Consider the following 22,920-nt stretch of genomic DNA (forward strand, 5'->3'; position numbering starts at 1 on the left):
TATATATAGATATATATATATATATTAGTATTTCACGGCGAATTAGGCACCTTAGATGAGGGTGCAACCCCCGGTTTTACATCAGAGTTTCTACTTTCTGCTACGTGATCAGGAACACAGTTGGCTCGGAAAATTGTCCACCTACTCCACCGACCCGGGTATCAGTCTCAGATACGAGATAACCACCTCGTTGCCACCAGTTACATATTTATGATATGACAGTGACAGTTTCATCTGATTTTTCTGTGTAGTTTTCTTTATCTAATTTGTCTTAATAACCGCTCTACTTACTCCTACTCAATTTTTGAGGGCTAAACTAGGGAACGAGGCTTTTGGGAGGAGTAGTCTGGCATTAGATTTTACATGAATCATTCAACACAGTCGCACCTGACTTAATGTAGACCTGCAGTCCTTACCCTAACATTATCCGGGATGCGTGTTTTCTAGCTTAGTTGTCTACACATTAAAACTTTCATCCCTAAACAGTTACAATATATACTATTTTATTTCGTCAGGCCTACGTGATTGTGGCATTATTTGTAAATATGACACTATCGCATTGGCAGTTCGTGATTACCGAACATATGTTGATTACGTTTTACTTATTGAGATGAACAATTAAGTTATCCCTTCCTTAACGTAATTTTATTACTCAACGACACAAAGATTAATAAAAATACATTTATGAAGGCATAAATTTTAAATATTTATCTTAACAAGCCAAGGTTAAAGGACCACATTTGTTCCGCCAATCACGAGCGTGCAATGCGATGTTACCATATTTAAACTTGCGTTGGCCAGACGGAAGGAAATAGAGTAAATGTATTATATAGTAAGGTCAGGAAGAACATGATGTGGTGTTATTTCATAAACCTTATGTGTCTTTAACTCCTAAACTGACGGTTATGTTATTTATTATTAGAGGAACTACTGTATATCTACACTCACCTTCTTATCCACCTTTGGACAGTGTTGGTGGAAATTCCCAGGGTGTTAGCGATGGCTCGGATGGACTGCCCGGCTTCACGCATCCCTACAATGCGCCCTCTTAAACCAATCCTCCTTTCTCTTGCCTCTCTCCGTCTTGCCTCTCTACGTCTTGCCTCCATTCTGAATCGGTGTGACTGATGCCCCGGGGTGGCTGATACCTCTGTTAACACCTCTGTTCATGGCAGGAAACCTAACGACTTCGCATAGTGTCACGTGGCACAAGTTTGTCCTCTAACTACTATTTTATTTGTTTCTACAGGTAAACAAAAAGTAATTATTTTTTTTTACTGTTTCTAAAGAATAACCAGACATGACAATTAATTCACATGTCAGTATGCCACTGTCTCAGTTGACGGAGAGGATCTACCTGATTCGGTTAGAATCATTCATCTCAGTATATACTGACAAAACATGGAACTGGTGGTCTGCCCTGAGTAACGGTGTTTATTGCAGTCCATAGAAAATACAAGTGAACCACAGTCGTTTCTCGTTGATGTATAAATATCCATGTGTTTGTGGTGTATTAGTCATTATGGCGTTATTCTCACCCCGGTACTCCATGTCTGAGTTTCAGGAAGTGGGTGAAGAGGTGGCCAGTTACGAGGATACTATCTGTTTGATAAATTTGAGCTCTATGCATCCTCCATACTATGCCACGAACCGGATCCCTCATAAGAAACAACAAGGTCACCTGTTTCCTGGCATACAGTCTAGAGTATTCATCGAGCTTCAGTTTACGAAGAAGAAACACTTCTGAAACAGTCTATGGTATAAATTAGTTCGCTTTACAAATACCCTTCCGTCACAGCAAGATTTACTCTATCAGAACAGATTATCATTACTATATCATACTTATCCCGTAATATAGACGATAAGGATATCTCTCTACTCATTTATCAATTTATATCAGTTATATCATCTACCGAAATGTTCCGAGACGCAATAACGACGACATGCAGATCTATAAAAATTATTGTCAATAAACGGGGTCTCGAATTATTACTGTCCATTAGAATTTACTTCAGGTAGAGAAAATTTTCCTTTCATCTCGTTCCCTTGCGACAATTATCACCGTCGTCATCCCTGTTATTCCCTTAAGCGCTACGACATGGCATCATCCAGATATATATATATATATATATATATATATATATATATATATATATATATATATATATATATGATCAGATATTTAATTTTCTTTCAGGTAGCACGGAGGCAGTTTGAGCTTTGTTGTATAATAAACGATAATTTGGTTGTATATATTGTTTTTATTATCTTTGCCTATCATTGCCATGATGAGAACATAATTCTGAAGTTCAGCTTAAAGCACTGTTTTCAATAGCCTATGGAGAGATTCATGAGAATCACGATGACTACCAGTACTGTCCTTGTGGTCCTTAATGTGTTATACATGGCGTTCTGCACAGTAATGCTGGACGTAAGGAGGTAATGCATGAAACCTATAGTCCTTCTGTTTTATGAAGGCGAAATGCTGTGTCTGTGATAATCACGTCAAGAATGCGTATCTGCCAACACTTTCATTCTAAATAATTAACATCGTAACCTTCGCCATAATTTTCCAGTTATTCTTTTCCCGATGGCAGTTTTTTCCACTTTCATGTAGTAGGACTGTAGGTGATAAGGGAGAAATTCCTATGGCACTAAAAGTTTGTAAGAAGGAATGAGGTTAAAAATATGAGAAAGAATAGATAAACAGTACTACAAAAGGAAAGGAGGGAACGGGTAGCGAGAGAAGGAGAAAGCAGGGGGGAGGATGTGTGAGGTTGCCAGCCTACTTGAGAGAGACTGCAATATATGCGTAAATTTAGACCAAATTTATTCAGAACTTCAAATAGCGGCGCCAATTAAGGTGTAACACCCATTATTAGACAAATGCATATTGAAAGAAAACAGGTAATTAAATAGATTAATGAAAGGAATATTTGTTGACAAATATGGTTATTTAAAGAGAAAGTTAAACTGCCTTATGCCTAAAAAAAATGTAGGGCGTAGGAGAAAGTGAAAAAAAGGGGGACTTCAAGCACGAGTGATAATAGGAATACGGAAATAGCTGAAGAAAAAAGTTATGAAAAAATTGGTTCGGGTCCGAAAGACCGTCCAATATCTTTATTTATTGCCTAATATCCAAAGGATAATAATAATGAGTAGGATACCCAAATACGGTGGTGAATAATAGACAGTGTTTTTATTTAGTAGATAAAATGCAATATATGCAGCAGATATTATAATAATTCATTTTTTGTAATTTCTTTTCATCTAATCACACTCACCTCTCCGACTCGAATTCTTCCCGCTCCTTCTGGCATCTTGCCAAAAATCTTTCTAACAACTTTACCTCATCATCCTTCCCACCTCTTTTCTACTCTGATGGTTCTGTAGCTATTTCTTCTACTGATAAAGCAGATCTCTTCGCACAGACTTTCTCCTCCAATTCTACCTTAGACGATTCCGGTGCTGTTCCTCCATCACTTCCCCCCTCTGACTTCCTCATGGCTGACACTAAAATTTCTTCAGTTGATGTACTTTCTGCCATCACTGGCCTCAGTACTAACAAGGCATATGGGCCTGATGGGGTCCCTCCTGTTGTTCTCAAGAACTGTGCTTCTGTGCTTACACCTTGCCTAGGCAAACTCTTTCGCCTTTGTCTGTCAACTTGTACCTTTCCTTCTTGCTGGAAGTTTGCTCTCATTCAGCCAGTCCCAAAGAAGGGTGACCACTCCCAACCCTCCAACTATCGTCCAATTGCTTTAACGTCCTATATTTCAAAAGTTTTCGAGTCAATTCTTAATAGAAAAATTTTAAGGCATCTTTCCTATCACAACCTTCTTTCCGATCGTCAGTATGGGTTCCGTCAGGGACGCTCCACTGGCGATCTTCTCACCTACCTTTCAGACTCCTGGTCATCCTCCTTTCGGGACTTTGGCGAAAGCTTTGCCATTGCACTTGACATCTCAAAGGCTTTCGATCGATTCTGGCATAAATCTTTAATTTCCAAACTGCCCTCCTACGGTTTCTATCCTTCTATCTGTGCCTTCATCGCTAGCTTCCTGTCTGGTCGTTCTATAGCCGCTGTTGTAGACGGCCATCGTTCTTCTCCTAGATCTATCAACAGTGGTGTTCCTCAGGGCTCTGTCCTATCACCAACTCTCTTCCTTTTATTCATCAATGATCTTCTAAGCTGTACATCTAACCCTATGCACTCATACGCTGACGACTCCACCCTTCACCTTTCCATTCGGTTCCCGCAACGCCCGTCTCAACAGTTACTTCAACAAGCAAGGGATGAGGCTGTGGCACACCTGATGTCTGATTTGGCTCGTATCTCTGACTGGGGTAAAAATAATATGGTTGTCTTTAATGCATCTAAGACTCAGTTCTTACACCTATCAACCCGACAAAATCTTCCACAGGTATACCCACTAATGTTTAATAATATTCAGCTTAATCCTGCATCATCCTTGAACATGCTTGGGGTTTCATTTACTCGGGACTTATCTTGGAAATATCATATTACATCTCTTGTAAAATCTGCTTCCAAGAGATTGGGTGTGCTAAGCCGACTCCGCACTTTCTTCACCCCTGCACAATTGTTGACTCTATACAGGGGTTTTTATCCGCCCCTGTGTGGAGTACAACTCTCATGTGTGGGAAGGCTCCCCACATACAGCTCTTCTCAATAGGGTGGAGGCAAAGGCTTTTCGTCTCATTAACTCTCCTCCTCTTACTGACTCCCTTCAACCTCTGTCTCTTCGCCGCACTGTTGCATCTTTATCTCTTTTCTATCGCTACTTTAATGGTCACTGCTCCTCTGAACTCTCTGCTTGCATTCCTCCACCTCTACGACGGGCGCGAAGCACCCGTCTGGCAGCAAACTCTCATCCTTTTTCTGTCCAACTCTCTAATGCAAGAGTTAACCGTTACTCCCAGTCTTTCATTTATGCAACAGGTCAGCTCTGGAACTGTCTCCCTCTGTCTGTATTTCCTGCTGCCTATGATCTCCAGTCTTTCAAACGCAGTGTGTCCAGGCATCTCAAAATGATCGGATCTTGAATTTGGCTCTATATTGTATTTTGTTTTTCTCTTGGAGGGAACTGTTACTGTGGGCTCATGGCCTTTGGTTCCTTCTTCCTCGCATAAAAAAAAAAAAAAAAAAACCTGTCTTACCCTCCAGCAGACTCTCGTCTCCGCTACCCAACCATTCGTCTCCCCCTCCCACCAGCCAGACTTTGCTGCTTCTTCACCCTCCCACACTACCCCCTATATAACTCCGCCCACATTTCTCCCTTCCTCACCCTCCCACATCCCCCCTCCCTCCACCCGCAACTGTTACCAGAACCACTGAGACCCAAACCAAGTCGCTGGTGGATGGGGTGTAGCCGTTTCATCTGTCCGGAGCTGTACATGTACACAGTGCTTGGATAATATTCTTCAAACGTCACCCATCGTCTTATAAAACTTTATAATCTTTAATTTTCTTTGATAAAGATAAACTTTTGAATCTAACTTTGACCTCTTCAGCTTCGGAAATTATTCCATATTTAAACTGGCATGTTTTCAAGCGCCGCACGTCTGAACTTCCTGCACGAGTGAGAAGAGACTGAGTCTTACCTTTTTTTTTTTTTTTTCCCTGGCCTATCAACCATTGGGGCCGAAGCCCCTGGTTATTAAGGCCGGATGTATATACATATGTATATACATTTAAACATATATACATATATATACAAACATATATATATACACACACACACACACACACACACACACACACACTTCCATGCATACATACAGACACACTTTCATGCAAACGTACATTTTATATATATATAATGATTTTAATTTTTTTTTTTTTTGTATTTTTATTTTAAATTTTTTCTTGGTTTTATATTTTTTATACCTTATATTATAAAGAAAACTAATCTAAAGACCCTAAAACTAATCACCTAACAGACAAATCGCTAATCTATACTAAATCCTACAGAGACAAATAGCTAGGCTTAAACTAATGATAAAAATACCTCGACTAACAGAGCACCATCGACTGCAGATGTGTTATGCCTTTCTACATGACATACCTGCACTCATCACCTGGTGACTGTCAATCGAGGCACAACCTAATATAGGGGACATCAATATATGAAAGGGAACCAGACGAGTCAGGAACATTTCCATATACGTCAGCTGTCGGCCCTAATTAGAATAACTTAAGCAGGATAGTATAATGTATTTACATAATTTATACAATAAGTGAAGAACCTCTCCCAGCAGACCACCATCGACTACAAGTGCCCAATACCTTCCTATATTGCACACTTGCACTCATCAGCTGATGACTGTCAGGCGAGGAATTTGGCTTAATGTAGGGGACATCTATATTAGAAATAGATCAGTGGGAGGAGGAACTATTTAAAATATGTCAACTGTCAACCCTAATTAATATTACAATATATACATATTTACCGTTAATAAAAACCATAACCACACAGGAAGAAAGTCACATCACTCTGATCAGTCCGGTCTCTCTCAAGAAAGCCATCAATTTATCAGTCATAAGAATGTCTCCATCACCCAGGATGGTGGACAGGGTGAAAGGGATGTCTGCTGCGCCGCAGTAATTTATAAGTGAAGCACGTTCACGAATACATCGCCGACAGCGCAGGATGATATGACTGATAGATAACACCGCATCACAGATGTCACAGTGCGGTGGGAAGCGTCTTTCCATATAAGGTTTCATATGTGTTAAAATGGTGGCATTGAGCCATAACCGTGCCAACACTTTTTCTTCCAGGCGACTGGGGCGGTTGGCGGTGTCCCAGTAGCCCAGGTACGGCTTACAGATCGGAATATTTAGTCTGGTCCACTGACCTTGCCACAGAAGATTTATTGATTTCTTTCCGAGAGAGAGACTCGACCGTAGATCACGAGGAACGTCCCAAGTCTCCTCGAGCTCTACAGCCAACTTTGCAAGTAAGTCAGCCTGCTCATTGCCGTAGATACGACAATGACCAGGCACCCAGATCAGCGTGAATGACTTGTTGCATGAATGCAACTTATTAACGATGCGGCCCTGGATCTTGTGAGAGTCCGTAGTACAAGATGCAATTGCCTGAAGGGCTGATTTTGAATCTGAAAATATGACAAATGAGTCATGCCTAGAATTGAGAGCATAGTCTATGGCTTTGTCAAAAGCAAAAAGATCGGAGGTAAACACAGATGTATGAGTCGGCAACCGATACCTAAGTGCACATTCAGTCGACCACACACTTGCACCCACGCATTCACTCGACTTGGAGCCGTCGGTGTACAATTGATGGGACCCCAAGTGACGAACAATGATGTTACGAAACAAGTGGTGGACCTCCGCCTCTGGCGCCTTGGCCTTTGGTGCTGGGAGCCATGAGACATCCACTGTAAAGCCGGGTGGCTCCCAAGGCGCTATCTTTTTAAACACCAACTTGTCACAGTCACTGGGGTCCACACCAAGCTCCTGAGTCAGTAAGTGGAGGCGAACGGCAAGTGGCCAACGCACCCCCCGCAGAAGGTGATAGTATTGACGCAGGGGGGTACAGGCCACATTGCCGATATTACTTTTCCTAAACGTCCTTACGCCGTAGGAGAAGGCCAGGTGGTCACGGCGAATACGGAGGGGAGGCACATTCGCCTCCACTTCCATACGAGCCACGCGGGTACACCAGACGGCTCCAAGACACATTCGCAAACATTTATTCTGTGACACATCCAATCCTTTCAGCGTGGCATCGGATGCCGAGCCATACACCTGTGCGCCATAGTCTAACTTCGATCGAATAAGGGACTTATACACCATTAATAAAGATTTTCTGTTGGCACCCCAGGTAGTACCTGCTAGGTACTTGAGGACATTTAACAGTTTATCACAACGAGCAAGCAAAGTATTAACGTGAAGTTTAAAATTAATTCTACGATCAAAATGTATTCCTAAAAATTTTACAGAATTTTGAAAAGGTACCGCCTGATTATCCAAAGTTAAGCACAAATTAGGTACGTTGCAATTAGTGAAGACTATAGCGGTACACTTACGTACGGAAAACTTAAATTCCCACTGCAAGGCCCATTGGTGTACGGAGTCAAGGGCTGCTTGAATCCGCCCAGCCGAAAATTGTGCATTACGGGAAGAGTGCCATATTGCACAATTGTCAGTGTAGAGCGAGTATTTAAGATTCCTCGGGATGGGAGCTGATGACATAATATCATTGATCATAATGCTAAATAAAGTAGGACTAAGCACACTTCCCTGTGGCACTCCGTTTTCCTGGATAAATATATCCGATGTTACGTTACGTGGCAATTTGACAGAGAAAGTTCTGTCCCTTAAGAAATTTGAAATAAAAACAGGCAAATTTTCTCTTAAACCATAAGCATAGAGCTTCATTAGTATACCGTGTCGCCAGGTCATGTCATAGGCTTTATGGATGTCCAAGAACACCCCTATCATGAATTCTTTATTGGCAAATGCCTCTGCAATACAATGCTCCAAATTCATTAAATGATCTTGTGAACTTCTGTATTTATGGAAGCCACATTGTTGATCATTTAACAAATTCTTCGACTCTAAAACAAAAAGAAGCCTATTGTTAACCATACGTTCCATGACCTTACATAGACAAGAAGTCAACACAATAGGACGAAATGAAGTGGGATTCATAAGACGACCAGCCTCTTTGGGTATCGGTATGACGTGCGCAAAGTGCCATGAGTTTGGGAACGTTCGAGACGCCCAAATCTCATTGTACAATGCTAACATCTTAATCAGGTTGTCCTGATTAAGATGCTGGATCATATCATACGTGATGGTGTCTGGTCCAGGGCTGGTGTCTTTACAGGATTTAAGGGCAAGGAGCAGTTCATCTAGCGTAAACCCTTGGTTGTACGGGGAGTCTACGTCTTCTGTGGCAAAGTCTAATATCTGTAGCAGCCATGCGTTTATGATGTTGAAAACGCGGGTCATAATTGGCTGAGCTACTTACATGAGAAAAACTCCTGGCGAGGATGTTAGCAACGTCCACGGGCTCGTCATAGGTGGTGTTATTCACCTGCAAGGTGGTCACAGGGAAGTATGGGCGTTTATTATTTAATAATCTTATAGTGGACCAGACTTTATGTAATGGTGTTGTACGAGTCACCATGGACACAAAGAACCGCCAGGAGTCACGTTTGGCCCTTCTTAATATTCTCCTTGCCTCAGCCCGTGCCTGTTTGTATGCAATAAAGTTTTCCTCAGTGGGCTGACTATCATAAATCCTGTATCTCCTATTGCATTTTCTTAATGCTTGTCGGCAATCCGGCGTCCACCAATGTGCTCTATGCTTTGCATGAACTGTAGAAGTCTTGGGAATAGCAGCCTCAGCTGCGTGTAATGTGGAAGTAGTTATATTTTCGACCTTAACATCTATGGTCTCCCTAGATATATCTAAATTGGCGATCTTTGAGAAGGATCCCCAATCTGCTTTCTTATAGTTAAATTTTGGAGGTGGAGGGTCCGAAGCGATGTTGCGTGTATAAGAAAGCCAGATGGGTAAATGATCACTTCCCAAGGAGTCGTTGTAAGGGTCCCACGAGAGATCTTGATGTATACCAGGAGAGGCCAAAGATAAGTCAATGGCTGAAAAGTTACCAGTTCGATCATCTACACGTGTCGCTCTACCATCGTTCAGAAGACAGAGGTTGGACTATAGTATTAGGTCGGCTACTTGCTCCCCACGACCATCGATCCTCAAGCTACCCGATTGATAGTGATGAGCGTTAAAATCGCCCAGCACCAACTTATTCCCAGGTAGATGTTCAACTAGTGAATTTAAAGCATCACTATCAATGGGGCCGTGTGGAGGACAGTATAGAGAGCAAATAACAGATACGTGTTATTAAATTTTACTCTGCACGCTACAGCTTCCAGAGTAGAATTTAGAATCACTTCCATTTGTGGGTGTGATTTGTGTGTATATGGCGACTCCGTGACCTTCATATCTTCTAGACGAGTGGTAGTGTTTTAACTATAGAGGATCAGGGTGATCCTCCAGGCGCGTCTCCTGTAAATAAATAACATCTGTCCTGTGTATTGACAGCAAGATTGCTATATTTGGTAACTTATTCCCGACACCTCTACAATTCCACTGTAATACAGTGAAAGCGACGGTTTAAGATTTACGAGGGTGGCCAGTGCTCTTAGTTTTTTTATGCCCCCCGCCACCAGGCGAGTGGCTACCGGGGGACCTTTCCCGGTGCTTACTCGTGGAGATCTCCATATTCTCATCAATAACAAAGCTCCCAGAATCCACCGAGGAAGAGCTATTCTTTCTCTCCCTCGCTGGACCAGGAGCGGGAAGGACATGAGGACGTGACTGTTTGGTGAGGGTGGTCAAGTTAATTTTATCTGACTTGTCAGGCTTCTGTTTTGGCCGCACTGACTGTGAAGGAGCAGCGGCAGCCTGAGAGTATGAAGTGGCAACAGGGATGTCTGTCAGAGAGTTGGAACGTACAGGAGGCTTAGACAGAGGTAGGGTGTGGGGCATGAGGAGTGAATGTAAGGTCAGTCTGTGTCTCCACAGTGCACATCACAGGACGGGACACAACCGCCGATGCATAGGAGATATTTGGTTTGGGAGTTGCATGCAACTCCTTCACCTTCTTCCTAGCATCGTAAAAGGATATGCCCTCAGTTGCCTTCACTGTGCAGACCTCTTTCTCCTCCTTCCACTTGGGACAAACCCGAGAGGAAGTGGGGTGAGTGCCCTGGCAGTGAAAGCAACATTCATTCTCTGATGTACAGTGGTCAGCAGAATGGCCTACAGCCGCGCACTTGCCACATACTAGGTTAGAAGACCAACAAACCTTTTCATGGTGTCCATATATCTGACATTTTGCACAACGAAGGGGGTTCGGGATGTATGGTCTGACATTGAAAATTTCGTATCCAACTTTCACATTGGCTGGAAGAGATACTTTTCCATAAGTCAAAACAACTGTTGCGGTCTTCGTCCTTATACTTTCTGAAAATCTTGTAATAAATCTAGCCTCTATTACATCTTGCTGAGCAAGTTCCTGTACGATTTCTTCCTCTTCCATAAGCACCAGATCCCTGCAGGTGATAACACCCTTGCAGGAATTCATGGAGTGGGGGATCGTCGTCTGGACATCGTAACTGTGGAACTTCCTCAGTTTCAGCAAGTCCTTTACCTGGGCAGAATTGATAGTCTTTACCAAGAGATCTCCACTTGCAAGTTTTTTAACTTGTTCCACCTCACCTGCACACCCATCAATCACCTTCTTGATGATGAAGGGATTGAAGCTGGACAGGGGAGTAGAACCAACCGCGTGAATCGAGACAAACTCAGCGTTATGTACACTTATATCTAAAGCTCTGGTCCGGGGCCATTCAGTCAGGGGACAGTCCGTCCGTTGGTTAGTCGGGGGTCGGTCAGGACTACCTCCCCCCCCTGATGGGGGGGGGAGGCAGTAGGGGCGTCCTCCATAGTACCACTCCCCCCTAACGGGGGAAGTGGGAAGAAGGTGAGAAGACAAACAAGGGACCAACAACCAGGGGCAAAACACCTAAATCTGAGGTTGCCCTCTCAAACCACTCCAGGGAGGCCCGACCGTGTTCGTTCATGCCCCAGAGCGATCAGTGGGGGGAACCTCCGTGGGCGATAAGCAAAGGTAAACTCAGGAAATAGATACAAAAACCTATTGTATCTCTAACAGGGAAGGGAGGAAAATGAGAACTAACTAATCCTAACTTTATTTTAAAAACACCCTAGTGGCAGAAAAAGCAAAATCTATGCCGGTGAGGCAGCCCTATAGCTAGAGGAGAGCTCAGGAAACACGTCTGCTCTCTCTGCAACCATGCATAAAAGTCCACTCCCCACCGCTGCCTGGAGCCAACTGACGGCTCCGGGAGGACCAGAACCCTGTGACGTCATGTGCGGGATGCTCCAAAATTTGAACCAAGAGTGAGATGACTGTATAGCCGCGTTTTTGTAGTCCAAGCTGATGGATCAGATTTGAAGGCATCTTTGGTGAAACCAAGCTGCCCCATTTTTGTCGGCCAAAGTGATACGAAGCAGGCCCAAGCATTTGTCACTGAAACCAAGATCGTTTTCGTATCTCATCCAAGCGTGGTCGGGAGCAGTCTTGGTGTAGCTCGGGGAGAGTGAGACTGGCAAGCAAGGACATGTAAACGATAAACATCATGAGGTTAGCACGATGTACATAAAATTAGAGTGCAGGTGGCTGATATTAACGACATATAGAGCCAGTTCAGCACAAATAACGGCTGCGTGTAAGTTGCACATTCGTCAGAAGATTGTCTTCAGCAAACCCCCTCTGTTACTTTGCGACTGGCACATAATTTTTCGGTTCTACGTATCCTGGACTGTTTTTGCTGACAGAAACCAAGCTCCCCAAGACGCGCTTCAAATCCCAAGCTCCAGCTTGGACGACAAAAACACGGCTTTTTACTTAGACTGTGACCACACCATCCTGTGTAAACAAACACCACCACCGCGACCAGCAGCATCGAGAACTGTAACGGTACGATAGAGAAATGCACAGGTAGTCGTCACCACTACAAAGTTGCATTTTTTCCAGTTACAAGGTCACACAACTTAAACTAACATTAATTTCTGGCGTGAAAGCCTTGTTTCTTGCCGTTGGTCTTGTTAGGGTCTCCTACGCTAAATCTGTCACAAAAATTATGCCTGCACAGTCCAAGCGGTGTCTCTACCAGTTCTGCATCACGTAACTCATTAAGCACATCTTTCCTGTCACAAAAACTCCTTGGTTGACATTGGCGAACTTTTTGTTGTGGTGCGGCGGCCATGTTTACCGTTATGATCGAGTCTTAAGCCCCATCCTAAGCGCTATACCAACTCGGGAGGTGCCTTTAGCTATGACTCAGGTTAGGTCGAACATAAGGAGTTATGACTCGCTCCTGTGAATTTAGGACTGACTCTCGCCTTACGACGCAGTCTTAGTGTTTTATAAGTACGGGCCAGATCCTTTTTAATGGCATTGGCGGAGGTAGGCGCGCTCTCTGAATGCATTCCAGTTGGTGGTGTGTCTGGTGTGCATCTGGGGCGTGTCTGGGATGCATCAGAGGTGTTTGCAGCGTGCATGTGGGGTTGGTCTGAGGTGAGTTGAGATAGCCTGAAGGTGTTTTGAGAGGTGTGTTGAGGTTGCGCCGTTGAGGAGAGTGTTGGGGGGGGAGGTTGCTGGGGGTGTCACAGGTGTACTGCTGGCTGTTTTAGGATGTTTGTTGTGTGTGTTGAGAGGTGTATTGATGGAACGAGAAGGATGGGGGGCTATTTTAACATAATGATAAATGCTGTTGGGTGTGTGTGGCTATCAGAGGCATCATTTGCCTTGTTGTCACTGGAAGAGATATCCCTTTAGGTCAGTCAAATTGTTTGGAGGTAGGAAACTTAAATAGAGATGTTACCGAATTAATGGTACAAAACCAATCTCCGCACTTCTCTGGCCACTATTTGGACTAGAATAGTAGCACGAGCATGCAACAGCCCATTCCAATCCTAGAATTCTGCCTCCAGCCAATTCACAGTGCACCTTTCGAGACGTAAGAGCCCGAAACTAGACTACCATAGTCCAGTACCTTAACTCCTTCAGTGTAAATTTCTTTTTTCTTGTTACCCTCAGATGCGATTTATCCAGCTAAAAAAGATAATCAAGTTGTGAAGGAGTTAAAAGTAGCGAAAAACCGTCATCCAGTTCAAGAGACTCAGGGTAGATGAAAAACCTGCCAGCTTTGATGGCATTGCATGTTCGAAAAACCTCCAGTCACCCCTTGGGATCTCACCTATACACATGGTTCGACTGTAACTCCGACTGGAACACTCGAATCACTCGACCGCCAGGTGACTCCTGGACACATACGGTATTGCCGTGCTGTACTCGATGTGGGAGCTCCGTCTTTCGCAGGCAGTTCTAGGTTAGGTTAATTCGCCAGTTAGATTAGGGTTGGACACTTTTTCTTTTCCTTGAAGATCTAGATTAGGTTCTGGTAGGTTTAAGTTCTGTTAGGTTAGATTTGGTTAGTCTGGTAAGGCTAGTTTAAGCTGGGCTAAATTAAGCTATCTTAGTCTGGTGGGGAACATATCAGGTTATAGTTGATTAAGTTATGCTGTGTTTATTAGGTTATGGTGTAAAATTTTCTTTGCCCATGAGTCCGCGTCAAGTTAGGTTAGTTTCTTAGGGCTAAGTTAGGTTGGATTAGTCTGGAAGGGTTGGGCTAGTTACGATGAGTTGGTCTCTGTTAATTAGGTTAAGGTTTGCGGTAAATTCAGTCAAAGCGATCATAATGAAATCTTAAAATTTGGCGTTCGATGCTGAAATGGCTTTCAGTAAGGAAATACACAGGTACACTCACGAGCATTAATTTTTTGCTCAGGGGTGCCCCCTTGCTACCTCAGTAAACCCAAGGAAGAAGCTAGGGGGGAGGGGACGAAACGCGCTCCACTCGTCTCTACCCCACCTCCCAACCTTCCCTCAAACCCCCACACAACCCTCCACCCGTTATTCTTAACTGGCACTTACAGCTCAAGCTCACCTCATCCTTAAAACTCTTGGTTACATTATTAGTACAAAAACCCAAAACACTCTGATACGTAAAAAATGTACAATATAACTATCAACATGCTGCAGCAAGAAATTAATGCAGTATAACCTTGATCGTAAAACAAAGTATTAACAACGGCCAGCCCAACTCTCATGCGCTTGGCGCCCTGCATTGAAACACACACACACACACACACACACACACACACACACACACACACACACACACACACACACACACACACACACACACACACACACACACACACACAAACAGAGTTCCAACATACTTGACCTTTTCCCTACAACTGATCCTTCTGCGTACGCTGTTAATCTTTTCTCTCCCTTGGGCTCCTCCGATCACAAACATATCACCTTAACCTGTCATATCGCTCCACTAAGGGCTGTGGACCCTCCTAAGAAGCGGTTGCTGTGGCACTTTGGAGCTGCTGATTGGAAGGCCCTCAGGCAGAACTTCCTTGATTTTCTCTGGAATGATTACTGCTTCCATGGCTAAGAGCCATCTGAGTGTGCCTTGTGCATTACGGAGGTTATTCTCTAGGACACAGAAGCATAAATTCTTTTCTCTTAAACTGTGTCGTCAAAAAAAAAAAAAAAAAAAAAATTTAATCACGCTTGTTCTTATGCTGTCCACAAGGAGAGGGCCCACAAAAGGTACCGGAGCCAACCCGTACCTGAATCTCATCTCTTTTATGTTTCTGCCCGGAATCGTGCCAAGTCTGTTTTTCGCTCTGCTAAGAATAAGTTCTTTCATAGTAAGTGGTCTGAACTCTCCAACATAAATTCTTCCCGCTCCTTCTGGTGCTTTGCCGAAACCTTTCTAACAATTCTACCTCATCATCCTTCCCTCTTCTTTTCCAATCATGATGTCTCAGTAGCTGTTGCTACTACTGATAAAACAGAACTCTTCACTGAGACTTTCTCTAAAACCATCATAGACGATTCTGGTACTGTCCCTCCATCACTTTCCCCCCTCTGACTTCCTCAAGGCTGACGTTAAAATTTCTTCAACTGAAGTATTTTCTGCCATCACTGGCCTCATCATTAACAAGGCATCCGGGCCTAGTGGGGTCCCTCCTGTTGTCCTCAAGAACTTTGTTTCTCTGCTTACATCCTCCCTGGGCAAACTCTTAGCCGTTGTCTGTCAATTTGTACCTTTCCTTTTTGCAAGAAGTTTGCTCTCATTCATCCTGTCCCACAGCTGTTGACTTTATACATGGGTTCTACTCACCCTTGTCTAGAGTACAACTCTCATGTGTGTGAAGGCACCACACAAACAGTTCTTCTCAACATCGTGAAGTAAAAGCATTTTCGTCTCATTAACTCTCCTTTTCTTACTGACTCTCTTCAACCTCTGTCTCTGTAATACACTGTTGCATTTTTATCTCTTTTCTATCGCTACTTCAATGGTCACTGCTCTTCTGAACTATCTGCTTGCATCCCTCCACCACAAAGGTGGGCGCGTACCACCCGTCTAGCAATAAACTCTTATCCATTTTCTGTCCAGCTCATGCAAAAGTTAACATTACTCCCAGTTCATATAGGCCTATGTGACAGGTCAGCTCTGGATCTGTCTTCCTCTGTCTTTATTTCTTACTGCCTATGACCTCCAATCCTTCAAACGCAGTGTATCCAGGCATCTCGAAATGATGTTGAATTTATCTTTCTGTTATCTTGTTTTTGTCGAGGGAACAATCTCTTCTGGCTCCAGGCCTTTGGTTCCTTCTTCCATGCATAGACATGCACGCAGGCACGCTCTCTCTCTCTCTCTCTCTCTCTCTCTCTCTCTCTCTCTCACACACACACACACACACACACACACACACACACACACACACACACACACACACACACACACACACACACACACACACACACACACACACACACACACACACAGTGACGTTCAGAATTTGTGGCAGACTACTTTTTTTATCCTAAAATGCCCCGGTCATAGCTGTTAGGATTTTTCTTTTTTTTTTTACCTAAGAACACGAATTTTTGCACAGTTGTAGAGCTTCACGCGAGCCAGATTAAAAAGCAGGGTGGGACTCCTGACGGCTACCTCCAACGGGGGAGAGGGGACCCTTAGGGATCCTTTCCAAAGCCGTTATGAACGGCCGTAGTTGTTACCCAAGGAACACGGAAGTTTTACATACTGGTAGACGTTCACCTCGACCATGTTTTACGCAGGGTGGAACGCACGACGGTCAACCCTCATGGAACAGAGGCCCTCAGGGAAGACAATGATATATATATATATATATATATATATATATATATATATATATATATATATATATATATATATATATATATATATATATTAACCTAGGAACATGAAATTTTGCACTCAGGCAGATTTTCGTCCGCAGGAGAGTTTCGTCAGGGTGGGACCTCCTGGAGTTGCCCCTTCCCTGTAATTAATTCTTTCCCTTTACAATATTGCAGAGGTAGATCGGGCTATCAAAGATGTCTTTTGTCCTGTTTCCATACCATTCTTTACCATCACGGTAAAGATAGTCTAGAAACGCCGGCAGATAAAACCCTCAACAGTTTTCTGATACCGCGATTTTCACATTACATTAGAGTTACGTACACATCCACAGATTTGCTTTATCACAAAAAGAATGTAGCTTTATGTGCTCGTGCTCCTTCGTGAGTCGTAACATTTCTCTAATCCCCTGAATCCGATGACGTTATTCTTTGGAGTGTTCTTCCTAACTTCAGACGATATTTATCATCTTGGGAAGAATCTCCAGTAACAAAGGAGTTCATGAAAGCTTTAACCCCTAAGCTGAATGAATCATCTGCAAGTAGTAAGAATTAGATAGAATATACGTCGTCGTAATGAGGTAGGTATTTTAGAATGTACCAACTGGGTGGGAGAAACAAACTTCAGTTTCTCAGATTTCCTTGGAATTATAAATTCTGAACAATTGTCCCTTAAAATTGCTCTGTGTTGTTCGAAATTTTATAAAATTATAACTTACTCCTTTCATTTCGATGATGCATTTTTCGGTGTTTTGTCCTTATTGACTTCTTTTTTTATTTTTAAGTTTCTGAAGGACATTAAGCAGTGAAGATTTTAATGTATGTGACATGCATCTCTTGCAGTTCGAAAAGTCACCATTAAGTAGATTAAAAATCTATGGCAATAGTAACCATAAAATTGAAAATACTTCACTTCTGGTCGGAGGAGGATGAGCTCATTCCTGTGCCTGGCTTTAATACTCGTATTATTCATCCTCCTGCTATTATGAATCGAATTCTTATTGACTTTGGAGATTTTGCAGGACCTCTTCCTCAGTGATTTACTCTTCACTCTTCAATATTCTCTTGTATATAACTGATGCAAACTGTGTATGTACTATGCCATATAAATAACATCCTAGAAAATGTTAACGTGTAAGCTGAAAATAGATCACAAAGGGAGAAGTGTTACGAAGCCTTTCATAGCATTTTGAATACTGCTTTATATACTGTACCAGTTACTCTTTATTGTGCTTATGTTTACCATTTAAATGACCCCAGCTGAGGGCGAGGAGTGGCGAGGGTTCCAAGAGCTGCTGGAGACGGTGGCGCTGGTGAGGGAGAAGCTCAATCTGCTGGATGCCAGGGTTCGCATCCTGGAGGCCGAGCTGCCTAAGATCATAGGTGAGTTGGGGGCAGCGGCTCACTTGTACCCCTTCGTTCTTTCTTTCTTAGGTTTTTCATAACTGTCCGTCTTCCCCAGACCCCCTATCTTCCTCCCCTTGAGAATGAGAAAGAGAAAGAGAGAGAGAGAGAGAGAGAGAGAGAGAGAGTTACAAGGACAAGTATTACCACTAAAGGTTTTACGACGTACCAAGGAGTTGACAGGTACACATGGCAAGTCTACTAGTTAGAGAAAAGTATAATAAAGTTGAAGCTTGTGCCCATCCACCTTTCTCACCTGCAGAACGGCAAAGAAAAAGAAGTGCATCTAACCTGGGGGAAAAGGTCGGTTTTACAGAAAAGGAGGAAGCATTCAATTCAACACTGCGATAGGCCTAACGAGATTTTGTCTACCCTAGCTTGAACTGGTCTACGGAGGAACTGAACTGCCTCTGCTGGTAACCGATTCCGGGTATTCATTTTTTGGCTATGAAGAAATTACCTTATGTTTCATGGGGGGAACTCTTCAGATCAAGCTTCCATCCATGTTTACGCGTTGAGCTGCTATTTAAGCTTATTTTGTGCTGGTAGTGAATGTTTTAAATTTTGAAAACCTCCATTAGCTGTCCGCACAAACGCTTTACCGAAAGAGGCCAAAGTACCTGCAACCTTAGATGGATGGGGTCAGTTTAGTCGCTCGTCCCCGAACTCTTTAAAGGGTGGCACAGCATATTTCAGGTGCGAACATGCAGTATAAGTATACAGAGGGAAGACTATTTCCATATTACAATATGTAAACTGCCTGTTTGTTTAACATAGAAACGTACAGTATGTGCTTTCTTCTCTGCTTCAGTGCACTGTGTGAGGTTTAAAGGTCACAGTTGATTATAACATCTATATCTTTCTCGAAATCAGTACAGATGATGGCAATTCCTGATATAGAGTAGTTCGTTCTTGCATCTGCATAATTTGCATAATGTTGCACTTGCCCAGGAGTGGCATTTGGCACTGCCCAAACCACTCTCCTACTTTAACAGTCCCAACGTAGTTTTTCTGTTTTCTCTAATGATGAGGCATAAGCTTCAACTTTACTGTCGTCTGCTGATTTTGCAGCTTAGCTGATAATGCCCACGTCAGAATCATTAATATAAATTTAAAAACGGGCCTAGAATCGAACCTTGTGGAACTCCACTTGTAACTGAGGTCCAGTCAGATGTTTCCCACTGACAACCACTCTGGCGCGAGTGAACTAGCTCTCAACCCATGCAGTTACTTTTACCCAAAGTCCCAGTGTGCGATTTTTGCCATCAACTTCACACACACACACACACACACACACACACACACACACACACACACACACACACACACACACACACACAGATGGAAGCAATGGTTGTCAAGGAAGGACGCCCTAGAATCTCCTCATCTCAGGTCTTGAGGTCATAATGGTTATCGTCCTTAGTGACCCTAATACTGTCAGGAGGTATATATTCATATATTAGCTAACCCCACTTGTCAAACAACATTCACTGCACCACCATAATTATTTTTTTTTTTTTTTACTGAAGTTGAACACGAGAAGGAAGAACAAATTTTAGAAATCCTGCATACACCAGATTGCAGGTGCCATGATTCATTTTAAAAATTCTGTAACAGTGGGATTTGAACTGCTGTAGGTTGAAGTTTGTGAAGAAAATAATCTGGGGAAGGGAGTTCAAAGAGAAGTAGTTCAGGAATTCTGATAGGCAGAAGTTCTGCAATAGGGCTGTGTGACTGTTCAGTCACAGAGTTTAATATAAGCGTGCAGTGATCACAAAATGTGCAAGGATCAATCTGATTTGTGCAGTGATGAAGCTGAATTTGTGTAAATGAAACTCATTATGTGCAATCAATAATACTTGTTTGGGTAAGTAGAAAACGTTTGGCAATATGGCCTACCCAGAATTTCTCTACTAGTCTTGGAAATAATTTACGAAGAGATAACGATAAGTTTAATTGTATATTTTTTTTTTTTTTTTTTTTTTAATTAACTTATACAATTTTTATTCACTAGTACAGATACCTGTATGCATTAGCCTCCATTTATCTCAATCAAGTTTTTGGAGATGTGTAAGGATATTTTTCAACGTATTCTTAGTTTATGTTTTACTTATTTACATTTAATCTTACTACTAAATATATTTGGTGTACGAGTTCAAAATTATAATATCCGGAAAATAGATAGATAATGGATCACGAAACTCTGTCTTAGATGTACAGTGATCATTTTTCCTTATTTTATACACTGTTCAGTCATGAGCACTACCAGATGTCCGTGTAGCTCAGGGAAAGGCGGCTGAATGGATGCAACTTCTTAGCATTTACCAAAAAAGTATATAAAGCTGCAAGTGAGGCAACAATCCATCTTACTTGGAGGTAGTTAATTTGTAATTGCAAGGTTATTAATTATTCTTACAGCTTTGTTCTGAATGCTGTCCAGTTGTTTTGGTGCAACTTTTCCACATCCACTTCACGAAGGTGAGCAGTAAGAGTGCACATGACTCTTGTAATTTATAGCCAACTGCTCGTTAGTGACGAAGTTACGGATTCTGCACAATAATCCAAGTTTCTTTCAGTCGATTTTTAGCAAGTGATCTAACGTCAGAGGTCCAACAGAGGGTATTGTTGAGCGAAACACCGAGAATTTCAATATCTTTAGAAATAGGAATATTGGAAACATTGAAGGTTATATAGGAATCAGGCAACATCTGTCTTTTAGTAAACTGGGTGTATTTCGATGTCCTAGCATTAAGTGAGGCAGTTATTATGTCTCCATTCAGTGATCTTAGACAAGTCTTGACTTATGGAGATTGTTGCACTGAGTTGGGAGTTAGAGATATCAAAATTTTTGAACAGGTGGTTTGGTGTAAAGGAACTGTGAAGTGCTGAGTCATCTACATATAAGTGAATGAGATTGTAGGCGACAGACAATAGGTGATTAATATGAATGAAGAAGAGGGTTGGAGCCAGGCCTGATCATTGGGGTACGCCAGCATTATTTGAGTGCAAATTCGAATATACATCATCTATCTTTATTCTTATCTATCTGTTGCCGAGATACGAGGAAATCATTGGAACAAACGATGATAGGCCATTGCAATGGAGTTTGTAAAGCAAAGATCGGTGCCACACACTGTCAAAAGCTTTAGAAATAACAGGAGCTACTTCATGGGTTTCTCCACGCTGGTCAGTTGACTGGTGGACTGAATGAGTAACGAGACTAAGTATACAATATCAGGTGTGGATGTTTAGTGACGAAAACCGTACTGTCTGTCACTAATCAAGTTGTTGGATTTGAGATGTTTAACTGTGTCTGTTAATGACAATCACAAAAACTTAACCAAGAGCAGATGTTATAGCTATGGGTCTGCGATCAGAAGAACTTCCTTTCTTTGGAGCTGGGTGGATGTTGATTTCCTTCCAAGAATTAGAGAATGAAAAACTACACATGCATAGTCAGAATAACTTAGCTGGAAGAGAGACAATTTCTTGAGGAACACTTGCACAAACCTATTGGAGGAATCCCACCTGGACCAGGAGCTTTGTTGGTTGGTAAATTAAGATGCATTTTACATATAAAGTATATGTCTTTAGTGGCGTCATTTCAGGGAAATCAAGTTTTAGAACAGGTACGTTCCAATTAACTTCATTTAAGATAGAATTTTAGGCAAACCTACTGGCAAGAATGTTAGCTTTTCACGGTGGTCATTTTCAGTGTTTCCTTCTGAAGAGTTAGTGGGGGAATGGGTGATGATTTGTTAAAGTTGCTCCTGAAGGAAATGAGAGTTGACCAAAATATGCTGTTGTCACTAAGATTATTTAATAGTTTGGACGTTTAATTATGAAGATAGTTTGATTTTGCGAGATTTATTACTACATTTGCGTAGTTTCTAGTGGGTTTCGGGATTTTTTTTTTTTTTTTTTTTTTACTTTAAGAAAGTTATGTGCTAAAAAAATTTTCGGTCGTTGCATTGGCACGACTGGAGTCGAGTCATTTTGGTGAGTTCGATCTGTTACTAAATTGTTGACAAGGTATGAATAATTCCATACCAACTTACTCGACGTAATGCTGCTTTGGGTGTCTGCTCTTTTCTTTCTTCCCTCCTTCCTCTCCTGTCTTTCTTTCCTTCTTTCTTTCCTCTTCCTTCTGCCTGTGGGTGACTTTACACTGAGTGACAAACCAAATGGTTTCCTGTACACCAGGAAACCATTTACTACCCTGGGTGGTAACCATATAATCAAATTGTGGTGCCTGGTGGTTTAGTGGGTAATTAAGGTGCCCCAATTAGATTTAGCCTGTGTAGGTTTATATCTAAGGGGTGGTTGGGGTTTATTGCTCACGTAATGCCACTCAGGGATGAGTGAGGCTGGTCACTCTCATCTTAAATGTTAGGCCCAACCTGCCTAGCCCCGGCCCCCTACGTATCTCATGGGGCAACATAGGATTGGGTGATGGATGGATGGATGGTTACTAGGGGGAGTGGAATAAACCAGTACCTATCAAGGGAGGTAAAGTCGCCACTGACACGAGGTGGATCGACTAATGATATTAGAGTATTTTCTTTTTTTCTGGCTTACGTTCCGGTTCTCTAAAGACGAGAT

At 42.4% G+C, this 22,920-nt stretch overlaps 1 protein-coding gene across 1 annotated transcript in view; it reads left to right on the forward strand.

Annotated features, from left to right (window-relative positions):
- Positions 1–22,920, forward strand: part of LOC145391426 (uncharacterized) — a 343,680-nt gene that overhangs the window by 281,041 nt on the left and 39,719 nt on the right. The window contains exon 12 of the mRNA XM_080266038.1: positions 18,175–18,297. Coding sequence (XP_080122164.1) covers positions 18,175–18,297 — 123 coding nt within the window. The remainder of the gene's footprint in view (positions 1–18,174; positions 18,298–22,920) is intronic.

This window comes from Coenobita brevimanus, chromosome 18, assembly GCF_032717465.1.
Source record: "Coenobita brevimanus isolate Jiangsu-jjx chromosome 18, ASM3271746v2, whole genome shotgun sequence".
NCBI classification, from domain to species: Eukaryota; Metazoa; Arthropoda; class Malacostraca; order Decapoda; family Coenobitidae; genus Coenobita; species Coenobita brevimanus.